Genomic DNA, 20,597 nt, shown 5'->3' on the forward strand with positions numbered 1-20,597 from the left:
AGACAGGGCCCGGCCGGCTGGACTCCCTGGCAGACCGACGGAGCTGCTGGGCTGTGCGCCGGCCAGGACGTTATTTATTTGTCGGTATGAGTGTGTGTGCGCGTGTTCATGGGGTTCCAGGGGCGCCTCACAGAGATCTGCCCAATTGCAGGGCCCCCAGGAGGCCTCTGAGGAAGAGGGAGAGGGAGAGGGATGGCGGGGGACTGTCAACCGCACCCTCCTCCTGTTTCTCTCTTGACTAATAAAGTTGGACAAGGACAAGGACACACTGGGTGGGACCTTTCTCTGAACAATTTGAGATGGGACAAACGGAAAAGGGGCTCAGGGTGATGTTGTCTCTGCGACCTTAAACGCCGCAGACCAGGTTGGGGACTCCCAGATACACACTGAGGCATGACCAGGCCTCTCAAGAATGATGACTGGAGTGAAGTCCCATTTTGAAAGAAGGCACGAAAACAGTGGGTTGTTGGCCATTTATTTTTTTTAACACTTGATTACATGAAGTTCTGGCACCCACCCGCCCCCATCTCCAGATTCTTCCCCAAGAACCCCTGGTCGTCTCCTCAGAATCTTCCATCTTAAAGGAGCTGAACTTGGTCACCTGACACCTGTCAGCAAGCTGGTGCCTGTCCTGCAGCTGGGGCATCAGGAGGCAGGGTGCTCAGAGACAGCTCATCCTGGCCCAGGATGCCACCTTGGTCCTCAGGGGTCATCGAACCACTGGGCCCAAAGAACTTCACCATGGCACGGACCTGTGGCAGCTCTGAAAAGGTCTCCACCGCCAGCAGCATGGCCAGGAGCCCTAAGAGCAAGTAACCTGGAGAGAGAGGTTGCTAGGGTAGTTCTTGGGGTGCCCACAATGCTCCCCACCCACTTCCCAGTGTGATGACCTACCCTGGCACCTGGCTCCATTCACACCTCTCTCAACAATGCCACCAGGCTTTTACTGTATCTTTCAAACAATGCCCTGGGTTAGGGTCTCCCACCTGTGAAACTCAGGCCCCCAGTGGCTTATGGGAGTTGCAGTTCAGACTCTTTTCCCTTCTTACACTCACCAAGAAGTGCGAGCTGGCCAAGGTGGTAAATTACTGGATGCAGGCCATGACCTTGACTGGGCAGCAAGTCCCCCAGCCCGATGGTGCTGAGTGAGCCAAAGCAGAAGTAGATGGCCTCCAGTAGGCTGCAGTCACCCTGCAGACCCCACAGCACCAGTGCTGGCAGTAGCACAAAGATGCAGGCCACCAACAGGCCCAGTCCTGCTGCCTGCAGCAGTGCAGCCTGTGCTGGTGCCAGCTGCCAGCGGGCTGCTACCCAGGTACCTGGGCAGCTAAGCACAGGCAGCAGGCAGTGGCGCAGGGTGGCCACAAGAACTAGGGAGGCTGGCAGCCCCAGGGATGCATAGACCACACAGAAGGCCTTTCCTCCTGCCGATAGTGGGGCCATGTGGCCATAACCTGGAGAAGACAGAGAGAGCAGGCAGTGAGCTCTTGAGTGGGATGGCTGCTGGGGGTCTTTACTGTTTTCATTGCCTCCCATAGAAAGCTGCCCTCTAGTGGCGGAAATTGCATGCACTCTTCAGGTTCTGCTGCTTCACTGGGTTAAGGTCAAGTTCCTTAACCTCTCTGAGCCATGTTTTTCTGGGAAATGAAAGGATTAAAGAAGACAGTCTTAGCCAGGCAGGCATGGTGGTTCACACCTGCAAGCCCTGGTACTCAGGAGACTGAAGGAGGATTGCAAGTTGAGGCCATTCAAGGCAATTTAGCCTATCTCAAAAAAAGAAAAAGGTCCCTTTGGCCATCTATAGCTGGGACAATTCACAGAAATGCTGTCCTTCCCCAGAGAGATCCTGGCTTTCCCTTTTGCAGTACTGGTGATGGAAGCCAGAGCTTCACACATGCTATAGGCAAGTGTTTTACCACTGAGAAACCCCAACCTGATCCTGGCTTCCTAAGAGATTGCTCAGCTCTGTCCTTAACCTGTACTGCCAATCCACAGCTAGTGGAATGTCACCCACTGTTTCATCACCCCAAAGTGCATTACATCTTTCTATGTTCTGGGTCTTGTGCTGGAATCTGAGTCTACCTGGGCCCTCACTTTTGGTTGGAGAGATAAGCAGGAAAAACAGTCACGAAGGTGGACACAAAGTACTACAATCAGGCAGCATGCATGAGAGAGGTCAGTTGGGGCCAGGGAAGCACATGCAAGGCAGGGGCAGAGCAGAGCATGCTGGGAGAACAAGATCAGCTAGTTGAGAGGTTGCAAACTCCAATGCCCACAGAAACTGACCGTGAGATAAGAGGGAGAGGTGAGTGGTGGGGACTGGGATAGGCTGGAGGGCATGTGCTTTGCCTAGAGACAGGACCTGGACCAGTAACATACTGCACCAGTATGTTACCTTGCAGGGATTCAGACTCAGTATAAATTGTTTCTTGAGTTTCCAAAAGAAGGTAGGTGTGAGGCCCAGAGTTTGATCCCCAGAAACACACACACTACACACACACACACACACACACACACTAATAATGATAAAAATTCAGACACTTTGCAGGACAAAACTAAAACCCAGGGCCATTGCCTCATTTCTCTGGGCTAAGTACATGCTGTTTTCCTCAACCAGGAATTCCTTCAACCCTCATGGCTGTGCCTCCTGCCATGGCTAACAGCTCATCGGGGATTCCTCCACTATACTCCTCCTGAGCTGGTAATCCTGGTCTGTGCTTTCTCCCTCCATCCAATAGTCCATCCTTTGGTGTTGTCTCAGGCTCATGGGTCTGAGTATCTCTCCTGGATTTCAAAGGGTGCCTGGGGAGGCCACACCCCTTCTGGCAGCTGAAGTGGAGGCACCAGTTGGGGTGTGTTGGTATGGGGAGCCCCAGTTGTGATGTCAGGCCTGATAGGGCTAGGCTCTGTCTGGGGCTTTGGGGTTGGGGGAAGGGCTGCACCCCTAGGGACCTCAGGGAGCCAGGGCCTCAGGAGCCAGCTCCTACTGGGCTGCCTGGCAGCCTTACCCGTGGTGGTGAGGATGCTGGCAGTGAAGAGGAGGGCCGAGGGCAGATTCCAGTTGCTGGCCTCAGAACTGTTGCCCAGGCTGGAGACTCCGTGGGCTTGTGCTCTCAAGGCCACGCCCAGTAGCTCTTCCAGTGCTCCAGGTGGCAGGCAGGCCCCATAATCTGCCTGGAAGGTAGCCAGCTCGGCCTGGAGCTGGGTCTGGAGCTGGAGCGCTGGGGGGCCCTCCAAGGCCTGGAGTACCACAGCCCCAAGCCCCATGGCCAGCAGGTGGGCCACAACTAGGAGCAGGTACCGGGCCCAGGGCCTCAGACCCCCCATAGCGGGGCGCTAGTCTGGTCACCTGGGAGCTGGTGTCTCCTCTGCAAGCACCTGGGAAGGGCTCTGCAGGGCGGTGGGGAGGAGGCGCTGTGTGGGTGGCTGGGCAGAGCCGGGGTGAGTGTGAATGGAAGGGTGATGAGCCTGAGCACTCCTCCCAGTTTCTGGGGCAAGACTTTTGCCCATTTCAGGCAGCTGGGGTGGGGGCAGGTGGAGGAAGGTGCTGCAGTGAGGGAGAGGGCAGGACGCTGAGGCTGAGAGAGAACCTCACATTTATTTAAGGTCATGTTCACCAGTCACACATACCCCACCTCATTCAGATACCGAGGAAGAGGACAGACACAGGTCCCTTTCCTCCTGATGTTCACACAGGAAACGTATGAACCAAGACGTGACATCTTCACATTGTTCTTGGAGCAAACAGCCAGGTCATGGGAAAGCTCCTTTAAGAAGGTGACATTTCAGCTGGGGAATGAAAACAGGCTAGTCATGGTGGGAAGAGCCTGCGGTGGGGAAGGAGCAGGGGGCTCACCATGGGGAAGGAGCAAGGATACAGGCCCAGAGACCTATGGGGGGGACCCTGGGGGTGGAAGGACAGTGGCCAGGGCAGAGGAGTGGTGGGATTCAGGATGGATGTGGTGGGGGCAGGGAAGGTGAGTCTCTGCTACACTGCAGACAGAGCCTGGCTGCCATGGCATGCTGGGGCAGGCAGAGGAGCCCGAGCCACACTCCCACAAACTCTTGTAGAAGCGTTGAAAATGCCAGGATGGGTGGACTTATTTTGCGTGTGTCCAGATTGTGGATGAGAAAAACACAGGCAAATCCTCAAGACACTGCTTCCCGGCCTGTGGGCTCCTAAGTTCAGAGATCTACCTGGGGTGGGGACAGCACATCCAGGGATGGTGACCTGGGGAGGCGACTCTGCAGCTGGCCCCAGAAGATAGGCAGAGACCACCCAGCAACAGGGAGGATCAAGGCAAACAGTCGCTTGAGTGCAAACACTCAGGGTGGAAGTCTGGGAGAGGTGGGGAGAAGGTAGGCGAGGCCAGCATGTGTGGGTGTCAGGAGGGCTGGGGCAGGTCTCAAGAAGGGGTATGGTACAAGGTATCCTGGCCTAGGTCCAGGCCATCTGCCCACTGTGCTAGGGGCATGAGGACACCATGGTCCTCGGATAGCTTGAGTCTCCTGGTTACCTCCAAGAAAAGTGTCAGGCTGCATTTGGAGAGACAGCTTACCAGTTTATTTGGCTTCATTGGATCCCAAGACCAGGGCCCCCACCCTGGCTGGGGTAGCAGGAAGGCACCCAGAGAGCCCCAGCCCCACTGACCCCCAGGGCAGGGGGCCCAGGCACTAAGCCCTTGGGGCAGGGGCCACAGTAGCAGGACTTGGTCAAAAGTGCTGGTGACAGCTGAGGCTGGCCCCTCCCCTGCACCTCCCTCCTCCCTACACCCTGGGGGCAATTCCCTGAGACAGGCTCTGGTCCTCCCAACCAGCTGGGTACAGTGTCAGGCCCCAGTGGGGCAAATAAGTCAAGGGGACCTATAGGTCATAAATTGGGGGGGGGTGCAGGCCCCCCATCCAGTGTGATGGCTTCCTGTGCAGTGTAGTGTTCCTGACCCCCAACAGGGGGCGGAGTCTCTGGGGGAAACCAAGCAGCTCCAGATGCGTGCCTGGCTCCTGTTCCAGTGTATGCTGCGGCTCCTCCATGGCAGGTGGGACAGAAGACGGTCTGGCCCACTCAAGGGCCGGCCTCTGGTGCCCATGGGGCTTGGGCACCCATGTCTTTGGTCTGCGCCCTGCAGTCCTGGGGGCCTCCCCGGAAGGGGTTGGCAGGTGGGGAGTCCCAGAAAGGATCTGAATCTGGGAACAAGGTCCAAGGTGCCCGTCTGGGTGCAGGCTGTGGTGAGGGCAAGGGTGAAGGCCGTGGTCCAGCTGACACGAAGCTCCACGGGTCAATGCGGCTGCGAAGGGGTGAGGGCCGAGGTCGGCTGATGAGGCCCAGGGGTGGTGAGCGTGGAGTGCCCGGGGTGCCGGGAGCAGAGCGTGATATTCCTGGTGGGGGTGAGACAGTGCCTCCTATGAGGGTGCAGGAAGAGCACAGGGTTAGGCAGTCACCACCTCCTAGGTGCTGACTAGCTCACTGCAGCTTGAGGAACCAAGGCCCGAAGGTGTCACCACCTTTCTCAAACTACACAGTGAGCTACTTGATTCCTAACTTCCACAGCCCTATATTCCAGAATGCAACTATTTATTACTAAGTGGCTCAGAGCAGGGGTATGGAGCAGACAGGTCTGGCCTTAGATTCCAACCCTGCCACTTACAAGTCTGGGAGCCCAGAGTCCCTGACTCTCTGTGCTTTAAATTTTATCATCTAAAAAATGGGTACCATAAAGTGCTCATGGCAATCTTTAGACACCTTTTCTCTAAAGGACCACCATGGACAGTAACTGGCACAATTAATCAACCTGTAGGAGTTGTCCTTGTCACCATCACTTCTATTATTTTATAGCTAGCTGACAGCCCATCTTGCCCCTGACCACCGTACAGTTGAACCTAGAACTCAGTTCTTTACATGTGTCCCCAGTGCCCTAAGGGACCAGCTTGGGCTCCAGCAGACATCTGTGGTCCTGGCCTTGGTTTCCTAAAAGTTCCCAAGCAGTTCTTCCCCTCTCTGCTGGCTGCCATCTCAGCATCTGCCCTAGGGCCACTCACCACGTGTCTCCTCCCGCCGGGCACTCTTGGCTGACGGCTGGCCGGTGGGGACACCCAGGTCCAGCAGCAGGGGCCCAGGGGTGGAAAGGCCTCGGGCATCCTGCGTCTTGGGAGAGAGGCAGCCAATCGGGGAGGCAGGAGGCTCTGTGGGGCACGGGGAGGTCACCGGCACAGGGGTCACTGTTGGGGGCTCTCCGCGCTCGCGGCCCAGACCCCCAGGTGGCTGCAGGTCTCGGCCGAGGCCTAGGGAGGCGAGCAAGGCGGTGCCGCGCAACAGCGCCCGCTGGATCAGCTTGGGCGTCCCGGAGCTGCTGCCGCGCTCGGCTGGTCCCGGCCTCCGCGGCTCTTCGGGCTCTGGGCTGGGCCGTGCGGGGTTACCTGTGAGCAAGGGTGTCACAGGTTAGGCCACGGCTGGCACAACACCCTGGTGAGGGTCTGGAAGAAGGACCGAGTTCTAGAAAAAAGGACTGAGTTCTGCTTCCCAGCAGCATTTCCATGGGTCAACTCCTTTTCCAGGGGTGCCCCTCCCATCTGATACCCCCCAGCCTTCCACCAGCTGGGGGAGCCTGGGAAGGGCAGCAGAGGAACCAGCAGCAGCAAAGCCTGGGAGGCAGCCAGGCCCCTGGGAAAAGGACAGGAGTTCAAGAAGTAGCAGGCTGAGGCCAGTGACCAGCCAGGTCAACTTCCAGGCCCCGGTGCCAGGTTGGCCCCATTGCCTGGGACCAGTACTGTGCTCTGTGCCAACTCCCTCACCAGCTGGGCGGCCCTGGTCCTTCTGCTCACCCACCCCCACTCCAGCAGCAGTTTGTAGGGAGCTCACAGGTAAATTCCAATGTACACAATAGTTCCTGGGGGCACGCATCAGTGTTGCTATTCCAGAAATGAGGAAACGGAAGCTCAGAGAGGTTAGTTCCTTGCCTGGGGTCACAGCTAGCTTACAGAGGATGTGTTTCTGCCAGGTATGAGCTGGATGATTTAGAAATATCATGTTGTCTGATCCTTAGGCCCCAGAGGTTCCAATACAAGGACAGAGACAGAGCTAACCTAATTTGTGCAGGGGCAGCAGTGCCTTTGTGACCCACCCCTTGCCTACAAGACTCTACCTAGATTTAAGAATGAGTGTCCTTGGGGCTGCGGTTGTGGCTCAGTGGTAGAGCACTTGCCTAGCATGTGTAAGGCACTGGTTAGATCCTTAGCACCACATAAAAATAAATAAAGGTATTAAAAAAAAAAAAAAGAGTGTCCTGTCTTTGGGGTTAGGATTGCCTTGACTCCATTCCAGACTACCTGGGGGCGGGGTGGCAGTGCTGGGGAACTGGCCATGAAGGGAGTCACAGGGCATCTATGATGGTCTCCTTAAAGTCCTGATTTGGTTACATCCCTCCTTAGCTCTCTACTGCCATCAGAAGAAAGTCCAGCCTCCATAGCTGGGCTGTCAAAGTCCTCCCTGGCCTTGCCCCTTTTGTCCTTTCCCTCCCCCTTGGTTCATGGACAGAGCAGGCTCTCTGGAGTGCCACTCTGTGTTGGGTGGCAGGAGAAAGAGATGCAAGGCTGGAAATGCTCTCTGCTGTGAACAGGACTTGGTGTGGAGGTCCTGCTGTTAGCCACAACCCTCACCCAGTTCTCTGCCTCCCATCTTCCTCCCAACCACCCTTGACTACTGCCACTCAAAGGCCCTGTTGCAAACCTGTTAAAAACAGGGTTCCTCTTAAAACTCATCATTTCCAGGCCTTTCCTAAACAGGCTCTGCCTACCTTTCCAGCTTCATTCTCTCCTCCACTGGCACGCTGCCTCTGGCCTGACACTCCTTGGCTTTCAACATTTCTCTGAGTTTCAGTGCGTTTCCTTCATGCCTGTACTCTTGCTATTCCTTCCGGCTGGCACATGTTTCCCACCTCAACTTTCAGCTGACCTCTTACTCACTGCCAAAGACCCAGCTGAGGGCTGGGGTTGTGGCTCAGTGGTAGAGCTCTCGCCTAGTACACCCTGGGTTTAATCCTCAGCACTGTGTAAAACTAAATAAATAAAGGTATTGTGTTCAACTAAAAGAAATAAACATTAAAAAAAGACCCAGCTGAGACATCACCTCCTCTGTGAAGCCTTCTCAGAATCCCCCTGAACCTGTGTAGCTGTTGTCCATATTACGCCTTTTAGAGCTACATTCTCAATACTTACTAATCCCTACTCTGCTTGTTTATGAGACTGCCTTCTCCACCAGACTAGAATATCCCCAGGGTCATGGCAGTGTTGATCTTAGTGTTGACAACTGGCTCATAATGCATCAATATGTATTTGAGGGAAGAGTCTGTGCTTAAATTCCTTTCAACAACCATAAGAGGTAATCACTAATTCACAGGTGAAGAAACTGGCCATTTATAGTGAGTTTAAACAGAAGAGGGGAGAGACACATTTAAACAAGCACGAAGCCACCTGCAGTGGTGTACATTTGTAATCCCAGCTACTCTGGGGGCTGAGGCAAGAGGATCTCAAGTTCAAGATCAGCTCAGGCAACTTAGTGGGACTCTGTCTCAAGATAAAATAAAAAGATGGGTTAGCTCAGTTGGTAAAATGGCTGCCTTGCATGAACAAGGCCCTGGGTTCAAGCCACAGCACCACAAAAACAAAGGGCTGGGAATGTTGTTCAGTGGCAGAATGCCCCTAGATTGAATCCCGGTATCAAAGAGAGAGAGAGAGAGAGAAACCCAGGGTTCCAGAGGTAAGCAACTTGTGCCAGGTAATTCTCCTAGGATTCTAATTTGCTTCTAAGCTTCCTAGCAGTCAGAGTTGGCAATCCTGTTGTTTAAAAGAAGGGAGTATGACTCTTCTTGACCCAGAGGAGAAGGTGAAATTGCTTCCATGGGGCCTCATGGAGAGGACATGTCCATGAAGTGGTTAGTGGCTCCAGGGCAACCAGCTTCCCAAGGCAGTTTCTGTCAGTGTGGGCTGAATATATCCTGCCAAAGTGCAACTCACTGCAACAAGGTCCCCAGGGGTCAGAGACATCCAGCTGGAATCAGGGTAGGGAGGTTGGGGGATGAGGCTCCCCACAATGGCTTATGCCTGGGACACTTTCACAGAATCTGGGACCTCTGTGAGGCCTCACTCTTTGAAAAGTCAGATACCTGAAAAGCCAGGTATCTGACTCTGTGGGTAGCTGAGAGGCCAAGGTCATGTACTCTTGTGGGCCCAGATGGAATCAAGTGCTCAGTCAGACTAAGCTGGGGCAAGTGGTGTGCTTTTAGGCAAAGTGGAAAGCTTGAGGAAACTGGGCTTCAGGTCCTTGTCGTTCCTTTCCTTGGGAGCTCAAGGAGGACAAGGCCAGAAGGCTCTGGAGAACACAGTCAGGGACTGCTTCAACTCTACACACCTAGATTGACAAGACCTCAAGTTCTCCATTGCTCTGCCTTGGGGCAAGTCAACTCACCCCCACACACACAGAGGGTGAGATAGACCAACAGCCCCTGCTCTGTTGGGTGTCCTAAAGCAAACAACTTCCATCTTTTTGTCTCAGTTTCTTCTTCTGTAAAATGGAGCCAATAATAATACCCACCTCACAAAATTGCCTGGCACATAGAAGCCAATAAGTACTAGCTGATATTACTACTATCAAATCAGATAATGGTAGAGTGGGCATGGGTTGGGAGGGGTGAGTCTAAACTGATGGTTGCATAGGGATTTGGTCTGAGGGCCACTAAGCTAGGTGGAGCTGGGGCTTCTGAGGATAGTACCTGGGTTGGTACAAGGATCCACAGGCAAGGGATGCCACCTTGTACCTCCTGCTAAACTCAGCGTTGAGCTGAGCCCTCAGCCCTCTGATGCAGGAGTTCTGCTCTTTGCCAATCCTCTGGCTTCCTAAGCAGTTCAAGTGAGAAATGCCTTTTCAAGTGGAAGCTTCTGAGGAAACGGGCTGAGGAGAAGGGAGCCAGAACATCTCTTGGTTCCATGCTTTAGCTGGGGGTTTCAGGCAGGTTATTTCCCTCTGTTTTTCTTTTTTTTTTTTTTGAATAGGGGATTGAACCCAGGAACCCTTCACCCCTGAGCCACATCCCTAACCCATTTTATATTTTATTTAGAGACAGGGTCTTGTTAAGTTGCTTAGGGCCTCTCTGTGTTGCTGAGGCTGGCTTTGAACTTGCAATCCTCCTTTCTTAGCCTCTTGAGCCACTGGGATTTCAGGTGTGCACCACAGTGCCCAGCTTATTTCCCTTCTTGCATCCTCAGTCTCCTTATCTCTAAAATAGGGATAACCCTGGCACCTTCCTCACAGGTTGAACAGAATGCCTGACACACAGAAAAGCCCCAAACTTCCCCAGAGGCAGTGACAATGGGCCCTGGATCCCTGGCTATTTTGCTCATCACCTTCCCTACCCACAGGCTCCCTAGAGGGGATTCTGAGAAGCACAGTGTAGCAGTCATTTGTTTGGCCCCACCCCATACGGGAAGTTTCCTTCCTCTCTCTGGACCTTGCTTCCCTCAGTGCCAAATGGTGGGGGGCAGTACCATTCCCTGCTTCCTTTTCTCCCTAGAGCCAGCTGAAGGTACAGTGCTGCCACAAGGCTAGGAAAGAGCCTCTGGCAGGCCAGGCTTGAACAGGGGGGACTAGTCTCTTGGCCCAAGGCCTGGGCTGAATCCAGCTTGGCTGTGGGCCTGTAGGTCAGACCTAGGACTGCTCTGCCTAATCTCAGATTCAATTTCCCAGTTGCTAGAATGAGACCTATCAGGGCAGGATTCCTGCTCTGTCTGGTCACATTTCCTGGCCTTCCCCAGCCCAAAAAATCCTGTTGGGGGAGACAAGGCCACTCACCATTGAGTGTTGGGGGTGTGGAAGGAGATCCTAAGGGGGAAGAGTCATCTGAATCCAGGTACCACGCGGCTTCATCCATGCGGGACCTTCTCCTAGCGAGGGAAAGGGTGGGGGGGCGTTTTGTGAGTCTGAGGAGTGTGGGGGAGGCAGATCATGCTCAGGTAGGAGGCATTCAGTCACTCACCTCCCATTCTGGGCCTCTCCAGGTTTGGGAGAACTGGGACCCCAGGCCCAGCAAGCTCGTCGCTCTCCATTGCTTGAGTCCTCCAGACGACGGGGAGACTGGCGGCCCCATGCCTGTCCAGGTTCTGCAGGTTCCACTGTGGAGGAACCCGATGAAGTCTGAGCTGATCCTTGCTCTCCCCCATCATGAGGCTTTGCAGGCAACTCTACAGGATGCAGGGCAGGCTGGGCCCCAGATTACTCCCAGGGAGGGGACTTGTTGGGACAGGTGGGTCTGGGTCCTGGGGCCAGCAGTGAGGTGGGGCATCTCATTAATCCCTCTGATGACATTTGCTGTTTATAAGTTAGTACAGATAGTGACACAAACTGCCTTATTAGCTATGTGGCAAATTACTTTTTTCACTTTTCTTGTGTATGAAATTTAAGATAGTAATGATATTTATTTAAACAAATTCTTGTAAAGAATTAAAATTAGCAAAGGATTTAAGAAAATGACTAGTACATAGTTGTTTAACTAAGAAATTTAGTTTTTTGGTGAACCGAGAGGCAACAGTCTAGATGGAAGGGGAAGGAACCCTGGAGCAGAAGGGAAAGGAGACAGTAGGTGGAGTCTGACTCCAGGGATAAGGTGTGACACAAGGATTAGGAGCTAGGGGAAGAGACAGGAGGCTAAATTTCTTACACTGGATGGCCCGGAACCGGGGGAAGGTCGGCGAATCCCCAGCCCCAACCTCAAAGACGTTTCTTCTCCTGTCAAGGCCAGGTGAGGCCTGCACGGTGATGCGGTGCTTGAAATCTGGGGTTTGGGGAAGGAGAGAGTAGGTGCAGGTTTGTGGTGGAGAGCTACGACTCCAAACTGCACGTGACCGTGATCTCCGTCTGCTCCTAAGCCACACAAGGCAGCGGCACAGTGGCTTTGTGACAGCCTCACCGCTTCCCAGGAACCCAGACTTTGAATAAGGAAAGCTGAAGGACCAGACTCCACGAACCTGACTAGCCCAGCAGAGTCCAAGGTTCCCCAGGGGCGGCCCGCCACGCCCCCTCGGTCTTCCCAGAACAGTCATGAGCTCCGCCCCTTCCCGGCCGCAGCCACTCCCAGGCCGAAATGCAAATATTCCCGCCAGAACCCACCCACAGATACAAAAAATACTCAGGGTCCCATCCTTCCAGCCTTCAGCTCCAGGGTCCACCCACCAACACCCTACACCAATCCCAGTGCGGCCAGGACAAGGAGCTGACTCCACCCCTCCGCCCACGCAGCCAATGGGTTCGGCGACCCTGCCCCTCAGTGCCTACAGCCAATGGCGGGCGGAGTCCTGAGGCCCCGCTTACCCAGGGGCATGCTGATGCGCTCGCCGCCGTCACGCGCCCGGAGCTTGCTGCGCTTGAAGGTGCCGCGGCGACGGCGGACGTGCGGCCGTTCGCGGTCCACTTGCTGCAGCAGCAGCGTCAGCTCGCGCTCAAACACCTCTAGCTCCCACTGAGCCAATAGGTGCTCGCGCCGCCGTAGCTGTTCGGCTTGTGATCGCTGCTCGCGCGCCGCTCGTGTCAGCTCCTCCTCGCGGCTCAGTAGTTCCTGCGCCCCGGACAGGGAAGGCGATGGGGTCATCTCGGCACTGACCCCTGTCTGCCCCACCGAGATTCGGAAAATGCTTTCCGACTCTGGGTACCCGCGAGTCCACTCACCTTTTCCTTCGCCCGCAGCTCATCGAAGAGGCCCTGGATCTCTCGTTTCCAGCCTTCTTGCATCGAATGGAAGGAGTCCCGCGGCATTTCCCGCAGGACCTGCGCCTCTAGCGCCTCCAACTGCTGCAGGATGGAGGCGAAGTCGGGCCTGCGGTGAGGGTCCTGTGCCCAGCAGTCTAGGGGCACGGCAGGGAGGGGGGACAGAATAAGAAGGAGGTCTGTGGGTGGATGTGTCCTGGACCAGGGAGCTCTGCCCCTTAGCTGCCCACCTTGTCCTCTTACCGGCCATGAGCTGTGCGAAGGGTTCTGGACAGGTGGACGGGATGGGCAGTGTGAGCTTGTTAACAGCTACACCATAGGCCACAGCAAGACAGTCGATACCACGGTAAGGCACTTCCCCAGTCAGCAGTTCCCACAGCAGCACCCCAAAGCTGTGGGCGAGACAAAGGGTCTGTGTGCCCTTCTCTGCTTACTTATTACTATTTCACCCCAAAGCAATGAGGAATTAAATGGACTGGGTCCCTTCCCCGGGTCTCGGCTTGTCTGCCCACCCAAAGGCTTTGGCAACCACTTCTGCCCTTTGTAGCCCCATAGCAGACCCTGTCCAGTCCCCCAGTCCACACCTCCAGACATCGCTGCCCTTAGAGAAGGTGGAGGCCTTGATAACCTCAGGAGCCATCCAGGCATAGGTGCCTGCAGCACTCATTTGCGTGGTTTTATGCCACTCTCGAGCCAGACCAAAGTCAGTGATCTTCAGGGTCTTGTGTTCCATGTCATCTCCTTCAATGGGCTGCAGCAGCAGAACTGGGGAAAAAGTGGGGCAGGATTGTGGGTGTTTCAGGATCAGGTAGTGGGGACAGGGGAAAAGCTGGCAGCAAACTGTCATCTGACCGATGGCCTGGCCAGAGGTGATGTGGTCTATATCTTGCCCTTGAGAGCTTACAGCTGGGGATGGGTAAATTCTGGGACATATTTTCTTAAGGTCTACTAGAGCCACATATTTTACACACAGCCCTAGCGCTCAGAAAAAAAAAAAATCACTGAGGTAGGTGTTATTCCTATTTTAAAGTTGATGAAACAGTAGGAAAATGACTTGGCCAAGGTCATACAGCAATAAAGTAGAGATTCTACCCTGCTCTGTGTAGTTCAGCTCATGTTCTGAATTTTCCCTAATACTACATGAATAAAACTCAGCAATGTTCTTAGCAGATTCTTAGTATTTGTGAGTCTGATTTCCAGAGAAATCCATGAGTGTCTTGTCATTTTGCTGAGACAGGAGTGTGAATCAGACACACCCCTGGGAGGGGGAGCAGGTAGGAAGCCCTTGGTAAGCAAGAAGCCCAGCAGTCACCACTGGCCCCTGGTGCCTACATCATCCTGTGGCTAATGCAGCCACTCCTAGTAGAAAGGCTCCAGAAGATAACTATTAAGGCTGCAGGATGTGAGGAGAAAGGGAGGGGTGGTGATTCTTGGCCATAGAGGAGGAGGCTATGGCAAGTAGGAGTGGATGGTCAGACTTGGCAGGGGTGCTTGGCTTTGACTCAAATTTGGGCCACCATACTTGGTACAGGAAGACAAAGAAGCAACTTGCAGATCTCTTGCCAGGACAAATGCAGCTCGAGGGAGAGCAGTTTTAGAGGAATAGAAAGAAAGGTCACAGGATTGTCAAGGGTCTGAGAGGGACCTTCTACTTTTCTGGTTATAGCCAACTGCATGGTGGAGAGCAACATCTGTTTGCTGCACGTGCTCTCCTGCCCAGGGTGTCACTCAGCACTGTAATGAGTACTGGGGGGGTGGCGGGCAAAGGGGAAGGGTACCTACCCAGCCAGGTGAGTCAGGGAGGTCTTCTCAGCCGAGGTGGCAGACAAGGCATTCAATTTTTGAGGGCCTAAAGCCACAGCTCCGGATCCTGCTGCTGGCTAAGCCCTGTGGACCTTGTTGGGGATCTGGCACTGCTGTCTAATCCTTCCACCATCCCTGGCTGTTTTCTTAAGGGCCTCCCATCATTGGCTGCTACAGTTCTGGCATTCCTCAGAGCCCAGCCTCTCTTCAGCTTCTGTGCATCATCCCTAGGCCATCTTAGCTCACCCAGGTGCCAGTCCCCCTCCCCACTGGCATCTTCCATACTTAGAGCTCTAGGCCAGACAAGAGCCAATTCAGTGCCCATTAGGTGCTCCACCTGGCATTCATGCGCTCTCAATAGCCTTTACTATGCCTGGCAAATGTTCCTGTCATTTCTCCTAATTAAGAGAATGGTCTCAAAATCCACCCATTCCTTGGAGCCAAACTGGGGCTGAGTCCTGCAGAGTTAATGCAGCTCAAGATGACCCACCTCAGAGGATCATCACAGAAGTAAGCTATTCATACTTTTTAAAAGCCTCCACTTGGGGTCTGACATCTGGCAAAAGAGTTTTCAATGCCGGCTGCCTTACAGCGTCTGTACTCACATCTGTCCCATCCACTCACTCCACTGCACCCTTGATCATTTCTTACTTCCAGCTTCACAGCGGCTTCTGGTCAGGCCAGGTGGCTCAGCACAGCACCAGTTATTAGCCCTGTGCAATTTCATCCAAGGAACCACTGTGTAGGCAGGAGGGGCAGCAGGCACACATACCTTTTCTGGAGCCCAGGCCCACTTTTCTGGAAGACTGGCCCTTGCTCTAGCCTCCTGTGTGACCCATCAGACTGGTATTGCACTTTCTGCACCAGTGTCTCAGTAGGGTGACCTGTTTCTCTCACTTTTTTTCTCTAGAGGAATCTGAGACCCGGAGAAGAGCAGCAACCCCCAAAGCCTCAGATTTCTTTCTACTACCTCCCCAGCCCCACCACTGGCACCTGCTAAGCCTCAACCTCATTCTGGCACCCCCTGCTTCTCCTCCAAGCTGTCTTTCTGCCTTCCTGGGCCTCGAACTCATCCTAAGTTGCTGTTGTGACCCTGGGCATGGGAGATTCGGGGGTACACTAGAGAGCTCAAGGCTGGGACAAGCCTTGCAGCCCCTCTTAGTGCACTTTAGCCTCTCAAAGGGACCTGACCACCAACCCCACCCCCCCACCAAGCTGGCCTCTATGGAGCCTGGGAGTGGCCTGGGCAGTTCACACCTCTTCCGCTTCCCTCCCGTGGTCCTTACTTCTCCTTTCTGGGAGGCCTGGGCAGGTCTACAACTGGGAGGGGGGTCCTTCAGGGAGAACTGGGGGAGGTCAGACCCAGGCCGGGCTGGCTGGTCAGTCCTGTGACTCGTGGGCCTGGAGAATTCCCCCTTCTCTCCCCGCCAGGCTTCCTCACAAGGCCCCCATTGTCCAGGAAAATCACGCCATTGTTTCCTGCCTGTGCCCCCCCATCTCAGAGACTCCCCCCACCCCAATCCCGCAGACAGCAACTTGGGCCTAGGACTGGGGTCTGTGATGTTGGATGCCAGGCTCAGAGGCCCAGGGCACCTTGCTTGGCCTTCACCACTACCACCCAGACTCTTAGATGGAAGCAGGGGAACTGAGGGGGGCAGTTGGGGGAGCAATCCCTGTCTCCTTCCTCTCTGGCAACCCCCCCACCCCCAGCTCTTTCCTCCCCTGCAGGCAGCTGGGCTAGGGAGGGAACAGGGACTGGAGCAGGGGCAGGAAGCCAGCCCAGGGGCAGCAGGAAACACAGGAAGCAGTGGGGAGGGTGGGGAGCAGGGGCCTGGGCTATTGTTCCATTTTTTCTGGAAAGAAAACGGAGGAAAAACAGAAGACAGGAGCCCCCCCACCCCTTGGGCCTTCGGGGAATCCCCTTCAGGCTAGAGCTGGGAGTGGGGGTTCCTGGACAGCTAGCAAGGCTTGGGGGGCAGACTGCTCCCTCTTATGGATGAGCGTGTGGGGAACGGCAGGTCTCCCCTGGTCTCTCCAACCTTGGCAAGGACTCAGGTATCATTGAGTTTTGGTGCTGTCCTCTCCCTAGCCCCTTGTCCAAGGAATAGAAGCTCAAAATATCTATGCTGCTTTCCAAGTGCTTCTCCAGACCCCACTGAGCCTCCTCCACACCCTCACCCCTAAGTTTCCTATTGCTACGACTCTCCAGCCTGTGCCCTGGTGTCTGCCTACTTGCCTCTGCTTTGGTTAGGCTCTGCCTGGACACCCAACCAAGTGCTCTGGCCTGGCAGGGAGCTCACCTGTTTTGGGAAGCTCTCGCTTGTCTTGAGCCCATGATGGGACAGCATGTAGAGGGCCTGAGGTGGTGGGAGAAGGAGCCTCCCTTAACCAGGCACTCCAACCCCAAATGCTGATCCCAGGCTGGGTCTTCCTCATGATCTTGCCCTCAAACGTCCACATTTGAGGACCTGTCTGGCATCATGCACCAGGGTTTGCCCAGGCTGATAAGCCATTTCAGTCTCCTGGTGACTCCCTTTTTAGAGAGGCTGAAATTGAGGCTCTGAGTTGAAATAGCCAGCTAGGGGTCATGCAGTCAGGGAGGGATGGGGCCAGGATTCCAGCCCTGGCCCCAGACTTGACCTCCACAGGATCTCTCCCCTCTGATATGTGTCCTGGAGGAGCTGCCCACCATGTACAGGAGAGAGGAGGAGAAGAATGGGGGAAAGTAGAGCAGCAGAGCCCCCACATGTGAACTTCAGGGGGGGAGGAGATGAGGAGCACCTCCAGGGGATGTCCTTAAGATAGTGGCCACAGGTGGGATGGGGATGACCAACTTGAGAGATCTCAATGTCATTTTCTTTCTTTATTTTTTGGGGGTGTGGTGGTGCTGGGGATTGAACCCAGGGCCTCATGCACGCTAGGCAGGTGCCCTACCAGTGGACTATACTCCCGGCCCCAAAGAGAACTCAATTTTCTAACTTGCCCAAACTGTAGTTACAGGAGGGAATCAAGGACTCCTTCTGGGGCTGAGGTAAGGAGACCCTGCGGGGTGTCTGGGGTTCCTGCCATGGGGCCAGTGTGGGGCCATAGGTAACCCTGGTCAGCAAAGACTCCCCTAGGACAGGAACTCTGGCCTCCAGCAGATCCCTGGCTAGATTCAAGCTGAGGGTTGGGAGGAGGTGTGTGCTGGGGCCATGCCACCCCTCCCACCCGCTGTCCATGCCACTCAAAACTCACTGTTGTTGGACTTGAGGTCGCGGTGGATGACAGGTACCAGGGCCTCACAGTGCAGGTAGTGCATCCCACGGGCAATCTGCACGGCCCAGTTGACCAGCACATGGGGTGGCACACGCCGCCCAGCCAGGGCACGGCTGAGGGGCCCACCGGCTGCATACTCCATCACCAGGCATAGGTTCGGCTCCTCCAAGCACACAGCCTTGAGGGCAATGATGTTGGGATGTGCCAGCATGGCGAAAAGCCGGGCCTCCTGGCGAACGCTCTCAGCAGTCACACTGATGTCCTCATCAGGATCCTGGCGAGCTGCCTTCACAGCCACCAGCTCCCCTCGCCAGCTGCCACGGTAGACCTTGCCGAAGCCACCAATTCCAATCACCTCCTCCAGCCGCAGCTCCTGGAAGCTGGCCACCTCGCAGGGGGGCGGGCCGCCACCCCGAGACACATAGTTGGATGGAAAGATGCCTACCTGGCCACCCACCTGGCCTGCCCACCAGCCCTCATCTCCTGAGATGGCTGCATCCCGGGACAGCACTTCCACACGGTCTCCCTTCCGCAGGGCAAGCTCGTCCTGCCCATTGGGCTCGTAGTCGAACAGGGCTGTCCACACAGGGTTGGCATATGCCGCTGCCTTCGGGGACCCCTCTGGCCGGCCTCCGCCACCACCCCCGCTGCCCCCACTGCCACTGCCATTCCATGATCCCAGAGGACTCTTGAGGAAGAGGTTCTTCAAGGGCTCCATGGCCAGGAGCTGGCACTGGAATGTGTGGGGGACCTCCCTGTGGTCCCCACCCCCGCTGACTGCCAAGGCCCTAATGCCAGAACCTGGGCATCCGGGCCCTGGCCCTCAGCCCCAGACCCACGCCTCTCTGGGGAGCCAGGAGTGTTGTCTCCCGGCCCCCCGCATCTCCGGCTTCTGGAAGAGGGCACCTGGAGCAGTGTAGTCAGGCTGGAGGGGTGGGGCCCCGGGGCCTCCGGTGCCTCACCATGGCTGGCTTGTAGGGGCCCAAGAGTCCCTCGGTCCTGGAGTACTCTTTGGAGGTTGGCTCCAGCGCCCTCCAAGTGTAAGGTGGGGCCTGCCAGGGGCAGAGCCTGGACTCGGCTGGGCCTTTACATGTAGCGGGCAGAGAGTCCCCAGTAGGGCCGAACCTGCCTCTTCCCAGCCTTGGTGGCTTTGGCCCAGACGGCTCCGACCCCGTTCCCTTCTTCCTCCTCCCTTTGTACTTTGGCCCTGGGGGCGGGAGGCAGAGGTGGAGGGTGGAGTTTCACTTTTTTCCGCTCTTCTCCCTCCTGCAGGAAACAGCATCAGATGACGCGGGCGGGTTGCACCGCTCCCCTCCCGGAGGCTCCGGGTGGCTGGGCTAGGGAGTTCCCTGAGACGCAGGCCCCGAGACGCAGAAGGGCAAGGGTAGTTGCAGACCCCCCCATCACCGAAGACTTCGTGATCTAGGAAGAAAAGTCCCAGACTGGGTGCTCCGTTGCCCAGGACCGAAGACAGATAGGGACCAGCCCGGCCTTCTGCATCTGAACCCACAGCAGCAAAATGGGCTATAGAACCGCGCTTGGCAGTGCAGCAAGCCGAGTCTGGCTTGGGCTACGAAGTCGCGGGACGGTGTGATTCATTCTCTTTGAGTTCCATTCTTTTCATATATGAAATAGGAACAAGAAGCTCTGCTTTGCAGGACTAGGGGGGGGTGAGGGTAGCGGAAGACTGGAGGACAGACTCAACTGGCAGCACCTCAAGCTCTTTCAAAAAGCTAATACTACCCCTCACCTAGGAAACAATCCGCTTCTTCGTGTCCCTTTCCCAATGGAAGAAAACCTGAGGCTGTTGTTCATATATTTGCCTAGGACTGACTGGAACCAGAATAGCTGAGTCTCCCTCACCACCGCTGGGTAGTCTTGACCCCAATTGCTTCAAGTGTCACTTTAAGAAAGACGACGCTATCCTATTCGACTACTCCTGTCTGCTCCGGAGGATGGCTCTCTACACACCAGGTCTGAGCTCTGACCCGGAAGTAGAAGCCGCTCAGAGCGAGAAACACTCATGACGTTAAAGGTCTTGCAGTAAAAGAGGCCGGCGCTAGAGGGGCGTGTCCCGTAGCGCCTAACTCTGGGCAGTAGCCCTGAGGAGACCACGCCTCCACCTTTTCCCCGCCTCCTGTAATTCACTGGAAGAGCTTTGCGCCAATTACTTCACTTTCACCTATTGGCTACTCAACTACCCTTTCGATTCCGCCTAGCGGTCCCCTCCAGGTTGGCCCCGTCCGGGCGTGCGCATGCGCTCAACCACTTAAAAAGAAAAAAAAACCCTCTTTACTTCTGGACTCTGCGCACGCCCAAAGGGCACCTCCGCGTCCTGTCAGCTCCACCAGCTCTCTGCGCTTGCGCTCTCATGCCTCCAGATTTTCCTTTTCCGGGTCCTAACTGGGTTTACCGGGCGCATGCGCCACTGCAGGCTGGCGGCTCGCGGCTTCTTCTTCCGGCCTTCCCGTTGGGCCGGCACCGGCAGAAGCGGGACGAACGCAGGTCCCCAAGCGAGTGACCTACGACCCCGGAAGTGGACTTCAGGGTCCCGGGGCTTTCCCCGGTCGGGAGCCAAGGGAGTCGTCGCCTGCACTCCGGGAGCACCCACCCCACGCCCACCTCTGGATGCCGCCGACGGGTGCTCGATCTGTGTCCCGCGCCTGCCTACTGGTTCGGCACCCCGGAGCAGTTCTGGGCCAGGGGTGGGGGCCCAGACCCCGCCCCTGATGCAGCCCCACCCCCGTGCCCGGGCCGCACTCCGCTGACTGCTCCGGCCGGCCCCGCC

The 20,597-nt window shown here is 55.8% G+C and overlaps 4 protein-coding genes across 20 annotated transcripts in view; 2 read left to right on the plus strand and 2 right to left on the minus strand.

The window, feature by feature from the left end:
- Window positions 1–264, plus strand: part of Ehbp1l1 (EH domain binding protein 1 like 1) — a 22,761-nt gene extending 22,497 nt beyond the window's left edge. For all 9 annotated transcript variants that reach the window (XM_048807643.1, XM_015503106.2, XM_048807636.1 and 6 more), the window contains one exon: window positions 10–264. The gene's annotated coding sequence lies outside the window, so the exon portion shown is untranslated. The remainder of the gene's footprint in view (window positions 1–9) is intronic.
- Window positions 265–471: 207 nt separating this feature from the next.
- Window positions 472–4,391, minus strand: Kcnk7 (potassium two pore domain channel subfamily K member 7). The gene is made up of 3 exons (XM_015503111.2): window positions 3,009–4,391; window positions 1,056–1,454; window positions 472–817 (listed from the first exon to the last, which is right to left on the minus strand). Exons 1-3 carry the CDS (start codon window positions 3,325–3,327, stop codon window positions 612–614), a joined length of 924 nt encoding a protein of 307 aa, XP_015358597.1. The 5' UTR covers window positions 3,328–4,391; the 3' UTR covers window positions 472–611.
- Window positions 4,392–4,541: 150 nt separating this feature from the next.
- On the minus strand, window positions 4,542–19,117 carry Map3k11 (mitogen-activated protein kinase kinase kinase 11). 3 transcript variants are annotated; one of them, XM_048807648.1, is made up of 11 exons: window positions 17,789–19,117; window positions 16,852–16,908; window positions 13,333–13,513; window positions 12,992–13,140; window positions 12,710–12,885; window positions 12,356–12,599; window positions 11,706–11,819; window positions 11,025–11,160; window positions 10,841–10,932; window positions 6,037–6,414; window positions 4,542–5,376 (listed from the first exon to the last, which is right to left on the minus strand). In XM_048807648.1, the coding sequence occupies exons 1-11, from the start codon at window positions 18,525–18,527 to the stop codon at window positions 5,063–5,065; spliced, it is 2,580 nt and encodes an 859-aa protein (XP_048663605.1). In that variant the 5' UTR covers window positions 18,528–19,117; the 3' UTR covers window positions 4,542–5,062. The 3 variants fall into 3 exon arrangements, with proteins under 3 accessions (XP_048663605.1, XP_048663604.1, XP_015358596.1); XM_048807647.1 differs by having other exon boundaries at window positions 4,542–5,400; XM_015503110.2 differs by lacking the exon at window positions 16,852–16,908 and having other exon boundaries at window positions 4,542–5,400.
- Window positions 19,118–20,553: 1,436 nt separating this feature from the next.
- Pcnx3 (pecanex 3) overlaps window positions 20,554–20,597 on the plus strand; it is a 21,430-nt gene continuing 21,386 nt past the window's right edge. For all 7 annotated transcript variants that reach the window (XM_015503100.2, XM_015503102.2, XM_015503101.2 and 4 more), the window contains exon 1: window positions 20,554–20,597. This exon is cut by the window's right edge and continues 317 nt beyond it. The gene's annotated coding sequence lies outside the window, so the exon portion shown is untranslated.

Source organism: Marmota marmota, unplaced genomic scaffold, assembly GCF_001458135.2.
Source record: "Marmota marmota marmota unplaced genomic scaffold, marMar, whole genome shotgun sequence".
Taxonomy (NCBI): domain Eukaryota; kingdom Metazoa; phylum Chordata; class Mammalia; order Rodentia; family Sciuridae; genus Marmota; species Marmota marmota.